General features: G+C 43.0%; 1 protein-coding gene across 2 annotated transcripts in view; it reads right to left on the bottom strand.

Annotated features, from left to right (window-relative positions):
- LARS2 (leucyl-tRNA synthetase 2, mitochondrial) overlaps nt 1-6,730 on the bottom strand; it is a 132,463-nt gene extending 125,733 nt beyond the window's left edge. The window contains exons 1-2 of one of the 2 annotated variants that reach the window (XM_006173915.3): nt 6,574-6,730; nt 4,626-4,880 (exon numbers count right to left, since the gene is read on the bottom strand). In XM_006173915.3, the coding sequence (XP_006173977.2) occupies nt 4,626-4,859 (234 nt within the window). In that variant the 5' untranslated portion in view covers nt 4,860-4,880; nt 6,574-6,730. Of the gene's footprint in view, nt 1-4,625; nt 4,881-5,625; nt 5,991-6,573 lie in introns of those variants that run through there. The other variant, XM_032459026.1, reaches the window with a different exon arrangement.
- Nucleotides 6,731-7,658: the final 928 nt, after the last annotated feature.

Below are 7,658 nucleotides of genomic sequence, written 5' to 3' on the forward strand. Positions count from 1 at the left end.
ACTATGTGTTTTTCCAAATGAAGCTCTGACACATATGTCCATGTACTTCAAGGAAACAATAGTGAATCACAGAGAAGTGACAACTCTAGAAATGGAGCCCCTCCCGAAATTCCCTGCAGCTGTGTAGACTTGGATGGAAAAGGGTCCTAAGGCACCGGTTCAGGTCCCGGGTTTCTTCGCTGTATTGTGAGCTTATCTCTCAACAGAAAAAGTTGAAATGGGAAGGTAATGAGAAAATCATAGCCAGGTTGCCCTTTCCCAGGGGGCGATCTACAGGAAGCCTCAGGCCAGGGTTATATAACTCTCCAGCTTCCAAAGCCACAGCTTCATCATGAGAAGCAAAAAAAAAAAAAAAAAAAAGATACTTGCATCAGAACAGGTTTAACACAGGGCAGGCGGTCCTTATTGGAACACTGACTTTTGGTGCCTTAATTCTTCCACTGTAAAATGCTGAATATTGACACAAGTTTGTGCACACGAGAGGATAAGGCTCCAAAGGAAAGGTGGTAGTCATTTAATTGACTTCTTATTGGGGGCCTGTTGTTCTAGGGCAGGGATGGTGCTTTAATCATCTCCCCACCTCCCCCTCCCTGGCTGCCCCAGCAGGAATTTAATAACTCTTGGATAAATGTTTGTTGGCCTTTGTGCTCTGACAGCCCGATTACGAGTCTCTGTAGAGCACTTATTACCGAAGGGCATTTTTCCCAGCACACTTCACCAATCCTGTCCAGGTGACAGAAGCGTCCCCACTACCCAGCCTTAAATCTTCCTTTGGGGGAAAAGGGGGTGCCTCTGAAGAAAGGAAGAGAACAGGTGTCTGCTTCTGTGTAGTCACTAAGGGTCTGGGCTGTCTGATATTATCAGTATTTTATTTATTTCGCATTTTGTTTTTCTCCTTCTGTCTTTACTCCCTTCCTAGAGCTCTACTAGAGTTCTTTAGGCTTTGCTTCTCCAAAATTAATGAAAACGAATGCAAAAGAGAATATTCATAACCATTCTTTTGTGTATGTTAGGGGGGCTATATTTTTTTGCTAAGTATTTGCATGACTGATCATTGACACAGCCAACTGGAATCAGGGGAGCAGAAGAAAACAGAAATCAGATTCTTGCCAAATTGCATTTGACCCCTTGCTTTAAACTTCCTTCAGCAAAGAGGTTAAACATATCTCTAGCAGGAGCACTACATGTAGCAAAACAGGCCAGAGTGGTACCTTCCTCTGTACTGCCCACCCTCTAGAAACTAGCAACTGAGTGGTAAGTAAAGCTGCTTGAAGGAAGAGAAAAGTGAATAAATAAGGAGTCTGGATAAATATATAAACTAGGAAAGATGAAATACTGACGTGCTAGCTGTTGTCAATTTTCTAGAAATGAATGGAAAGTCCCACACTGATCACACACTGTCATTGGAAATGCAGATCCATAACTCTTCAGAAAACCTCAGGAGCTTGAGAGGATCTGAGATTCAGGAGTCAGTGGGGACTCAAGACTTCCCTTCTTTAAGAAGGTTAAGAGACAGATAATCCTCTCAGCTTGCAAACAGGTCCCTCAAATGAGGGGCAAGACCTCATTCTGTTACTTGGTGCAGAATTGGAAATAAACTGACCATCCACTTGATTCAAACCTTACTCATTGCCATGGGTTAGGCCCACTGCCTTTCCCTTGAGAATTTTTAGGGACATGGGAAAACAGCTATTACAGAGTTCTTTGGGATCTGAAAAAACAATAAAATCCTTGATATAAACTATTTCTAGTCTTTCATTTTAAAGTTCTAACATTAAACCTATTTTTTATTATAATCACCTTGTTTTTATTATAGTGACATATATTTTTCATATTATGTTTATTTAACAGTCTTGCCCCAAACATTTCCCACATGTAGCTTCTTCATTAACATTTCCTTTCTGTAGTCTGTCCAACAAAGATTAAATTTAGGGCAAAACAGAGGGATTTGTTATATACTAGCTAAGCCAAACTACAAAACTGAGTTTACAGAAGATATATAGAAAAGTACTGCTAGCAAGTCTTTGCTCTTCACAGATATTTTTGTTTATTGCAGAAAATGTATTAGGCTTACTGCTTGTCCCTGCCTTCTGCTTTTCTGTGTGAATTAAGTCATTTTCCTCTGTGACAATGAAATGACTTCTATCCTCTGGGGGTGGAAAGGAGGGTAGGAATTATGGGAGTTTATATTATAATTGAGCAGGAATCTGGTGGAAAAGGAAATTCTCATGATCATATAAAAGTGTAAGAATTTAAGCCTCTAAAAGAAATTAAGATTGGAAGCGATGGGAAAAGGCTGGTTTTTATAAGTGGGTCCTATTATTTTTGTCAACTTCTGATGTCAGGAGAAAGGTAACTTCTGTCTCTTTTATAGATGAATTTAAAGGATGGAGGGGGAATCCTGAGACCTTAGGCAAAATCCTTTGCCTTTGTGGGCTCAGCTTACAATCTGTAAATCAAAGATGAGGCAAAAGAAGGTTCCGTGTGAAAGCTCAAGCTTCAGAATCAAATGTGTCTGGGTTTGAATCCTGGGCTCTGTCACTGGTTAGTTGTGCATCTCAGCAAATTACCCAACCTTCTTCTGAGCCTCAGTTTTCTTACCCCTCCACCAAATGAATATGATAATGTCAACCCTTAGGGTTGTTTCAGGATTAAATGAGATAATAAATGCAAAGATGGTGGCTGACACACAGTAAAGTGATCCTTAATCATCGTTGTAAAAAGAACTTCCATTTATGATGATGATGGCAAGATATTCAATTTCAAGAAACTCATTCATGTGGATTTCAAATGTTGCTAATACCAGAGTGAGGTCGATTCGGAATGCTTCCAAATCCACCAGCATCTAGTCATATTTTCAGTTCCTGACAAAGGTAACATATTTTTATTCCTCTTGTATCTTTCATGTATGTAACACTTCAGTTTGTAAAATGTGTTCAGTTACACATTTTGTCATTTGATTTTCCAAACAATTCCGTGAGATAAACAATGCAAGGAATCGGAGGCTTAAAGAGGTTAAATGATGCCACTGAGATCATACTGACTTGGGGGCAGAGCCAGTATTACTGCCCAGGCTCCACCAAGCACTCTCTCCACTTAATCATTCCTGGATTCAAACCCAGAGAGCGCCACCAGGGGATCACCCAAAATATCCCTAATACTATTTACCTGATTAGTGACACATCATTTATTTTGATCCCTTTAATTTTGTAGAAAACTACTCACTTAAGAATGCAACATCACAAGATCAATAAACTACAACTTCAAAATGTTTGGAAGTCACTAAATTATAACCTAAACCAATAGAAAAAAGAAAAAAGCTAATTTTAGGCTCCTCATTCAGAATTACACTGCTCCCTAAGGTCTGCTTCCAAAATACACTTCATTACATTAGTCCAGTCATGTTGCCACGAAGAATTTTCACTTCTTAATGAGGTAAAAGCCAAGCATTTATTGTATAATGATGCATTACATTCAAACTTTCCTTTTTATCATTTCACGTGTTATATGGTACATCTCTTTCGATACCAGATTTTCTTTGTAACCGATGCCAAAAACTATCCTTCAGTTTAACACAAATAGCTCCCCACCCCCATTTTTCACAGAAAGAATGAGTCTGATAAGAATAGGAATCATGAAAAGGCGGTTGCAGCACAGTGTGGTCCTGTGCGGATCCATATTTACTCAACAGCTTGCCTTTGGCCTAACCTCTGTAATTAAACATAGAGGGTCTGTATTATTTGACTGGTAACTATTAGGTCAGAATTTAAGAGTAAAACTCTATTTTATAGTGCTGTGCTCTGATCAGATTCAACTTTTTATGTAACAAATCACATCTTCCATTTGTCATTTTGACCAATATCGAGAGATAAGGATTTAATGCATCCAAGACTGATCCCCAGCAGGCTGGCTTCTCAGAGAAAGAGCTGCCCTCCAGCAGAGCACTCCATGGAAACTGGTACAGCCAAGTACTTAAGATATTTAATTCAGGTAGAGCGCTGAGCTGGTGCATACAGACCAGAAGCCAGGGATCTACTAACTTACGCAGCAAGGTTGGACTCTGGCCCCAGATCACACCAGGGAAGGGCTGGTACTTCCCAAACCATGATGGCAGAACAGAGTTGGAGGCCAATGTCATGCCAGGGGAGGGGCAGGCACTTCTCAGAATATGCTGCTGAAAAGTTCCACAGTTGAGGACCCCAGGTGCCTCTCCTAGAGTCTCCCATCTGATCCTGCCAGATCGCTGTGTGCTGCCCCACCCTGGAATGGACCAGGAAGGACCTGACACCTGCTATGGCTCCTGTCTTGATGTGTTTCCCCAGTAAATGCTGCTCCAGAATGCCCAGCATGGCGCCATCTGCACACACCTTGCGGGTACATGCACCACACTGAAACTCGTCCAAGCACCATCCTTGTCTCATTCCGGTTACCCCTCACAAGCATCCTAGGAAGCAGGTGGGCACTACTATTATCACCGCCCATTTTCAATATGAAAACTGAAGCCCAATGAGATTTGGTCATTTGGTTCAAGGTTACATACTTAATAACTTACCCAAGCAGTCTGACCCCAGTCCAAGCCCTCAGTCCCTCTTCTTGACCCTTTTAGAAGCTCTTAGAATACTCACATCAGCTTCTGAAATTTTGAAAGCCTGTTCTTTTATTCGTTGATGCCACCATTTCTCAACATCCTTTCTCGTCTGCAATGTGTACTCCTTGGTCCACTTTCCTGTGGCGCTGTAAATATCTCTGAAACAGCCCGGAATCACTCTCCTTCCCAACTTGATGACATCTGGCCCACTATTTGGCTGTCTTTTCAGAAAAGAGGCATATAAACCCAGTCTCTGCCAAGCAGAAGCCATTCTTCAGAAGGCAGGAAGGCCCTGAAAGAAAGGGTGGAGAGCACAAGTGTGAGCTGCCTGGAACCCTCCCTGAGCTTGGCCTTCCATTCAGGACAGCCCATCCTGAGCATAAAAGCAATGGAAGAATTCATAAAAGAAAATATTAATAAATCTCTCTAAAAAGTGTAAAATACCTGCATATCAAAAACACCATGAACAAAATTAGAAAGCAAACAATAAGCTAAGAGGAAATTGCCAAAACTGCAACAAAAGATTATCCTTCTCTATAAAGAGCTCACATATGAGAAATGAAACATTAAAAACCTAATTTTAAAAACTGGCAAAGGAGAAAAGGAAAGAGGAAATACAAATGACTAATAAATATATGAAAAAGAGCAACTTCACAACTAATCAAAGGAATGCAAATTAAAACATGGAAATATTTTGCTTATTGGATTGGCAAAACCTGTTATTTTAAAAATGTGCATTTTTATGCACTGCTGGTAGAAATGTAAAATGATTCCACCTCCCTGAGGAGCAATCTGGTAACATCTGTCCAGACCTTTTAAGAAAACTCCACACGCTTTGTGTTAGGGGCACCCCAAGACTCAGTGGGGCTCAGCATATAGCACATTCAGGGCTATGCTTTATTACAGTCTTGGAGCTCTGCTCAGTTCCCTTCTTTTACTTCCCAGACTCTGCTCTGAGCCACTCCACCACTAACCCCTGATGGGCACTGCCACTTTCTGAGGGGGAGTAGCCATTTTATTGGAGGACCAGGCCATACCATGAATGTGAAAGGTGTGATCCATGTCTTGTGTTAGGGTCAACTTGGTCCTTTTCTTCCTTAGCTCTGTCACATCCAGTTTCTTGTCTAGATGTTAAGAATCTTGTCTCTTCTTCCACATCCTTCCAAAGCATCAATCCCCACTACCCCAATTCTCTTTAGAGTCAGCCCAGACCTCAGCCTCACTTAGGGCTTAAGGTTAAGTTTTTTGAGAATAGTGGGGGTAACGTGACATAAGCAGGAGGTGGGAGGAGGGGGCTGAGAACTGGACCCAAAATGACAATCATACATGGACAGAGAAACTGAGGAAATGAGTAGAAAAAGACAGGCAAAGAAAAAGAACACATTGGAGAAGCATATGAGGGCATTTGTGCGCGCCCTAAGAAAGTGTGCTGGGAAAGTATTCTTAAAGGAATCAAGTTTTGTCCGTCCCCCCCCCCCCCCAAAGCCCCTAACTCCCTATGTGACCTCGGGCAAATTATTTCCTGTCTAGAAAATCAGAGTCTCCTTAAAATGAAAGATGAAACCCAGACGATCTCTGAGGATCTTCGGGCTCTAACATGCTGTGTACAATGACCTGTGGCTCACAGAGACGATTAGAGTCAATGGATGACTTTTAACAAGACCAACCCCCCCGCCCAGGGAGTAAAGATCCAGGGATGAACTGGGGTAGGGGAGCGGCGGTGAGAGGAACTTTAGCGCAAAACTGTATGTACATGTGTGTTTTTCTGGGAGAGAGTCCAAAGCTATCAACGGGGTCGCTGGCTCAAATAGTCTGAAGATCTGAATCTCGGAGACTTCCAGTTTGGAAACTGCAGGGCTCCGAGACCACCAAATCCAGCCCGCACCTTTCCCTTCCGGCTCCCAGCAATTAGAAATCTACTGATCCAGGAATAGAGGAGATAAAGCCTTGTCTCTTGTCCCGCTGAGCCACGGTCAGGGGTTTACCTGCTCACAGGCTCTAGCCTGCGGATCCTTACGCCTCGATTCCCACCTTAGGCGAACACCAGTCTGTCACCATGGGCGCCGCCATGCTGGCAAAACAACAACTTTATTGATGGTGGCCGCCGCAGACACAGACAGGCGGGGGCGGAGTCGAAGGAGGTGGAGCACTGCCTTGTCCCCACTCCCGGCATTCCTTGGGTCGGGGACAGCTGCATGGCAGTCCCGGTTCCGCTGTCCTGTCACAGGCACCGTCCCCGGTCGCCAAGCCCCGCCCGTGGGCACAGTCCTCTGCTCTGCATCTGGCGTCAGCAAAACTAGGGGTCAGATTCTTACAGATGTAGCAAGCTTGTGGAAGCCATCAGTTCGGTGGCCCCGAGAATAACGTAGGCGGCACGTAGTGTAAAGACCGCTGGAGGAGTCCTGAGGCCAAAGTTCGAAGCCCATCGTAGCTACAGCCTCCTGTGGGGCTTGGGCAGGTCTCTCAACCTCTTGATCCTTAATGCACCACATGATGGTTAAAGCATCTTCCCCTGTATCTTGTAGCTCTGGGAGGGGTATTACCAGGCCAAGACTGGAGGTAAAGTGTACTTTTCTCACCTGCTACATGGGCTGGGAGTCAGGAAAGCAAGATGCCAGACCACCCACTTTCCTATTTCCTTGCTACAAATATATAAATGAATCAGTGAATGAACTGCAAAGGACCTGTAGTGTTAAGGTATACTTTTCAAAACTGTAAAACTTGTTTAAAGGAGATTTTGAAGAACACACATATGTGAGCAATCAGGAATCCCAGATTTGCTAATTGTGCAAAACTGGTTGATATCCTATAGGATAAGAAAAAGTAATGTTTGGGAGCTATCTTTTTCTACAGCGCTGAAATCAATTGTACCTGTAGCAAACAAAATTAATCCCATTACTTCTATGCTACACCTGTATTCTAAATCTTAACTTTTACAGAGCTGAACAATAGAAGACAAGCAAGTGTACACACCCCATAGCACCAGATAATCCCCAGACCAGCACTCCACCCACACACTGTATCTCTTGCCCATTTCCAAGTCTTTAACAGTTTCCTGATAGTTCAAAAT

The sequence above is a fragment of the Camelus ferus genome, chromosome 17, assembly GCF_009834535.1.
Source record: "Camelus ferus isolate YT-003-E chromosome 17, BCGSAC_Cfer_1.0, whole genome shotgun sequence".
Classification (NCBI taxonomy): Eukaryota; Metazoa; Chordata; class Mammalia; order Artiodactyla; family Camelidae; genus Camelus; species Camelus ferus.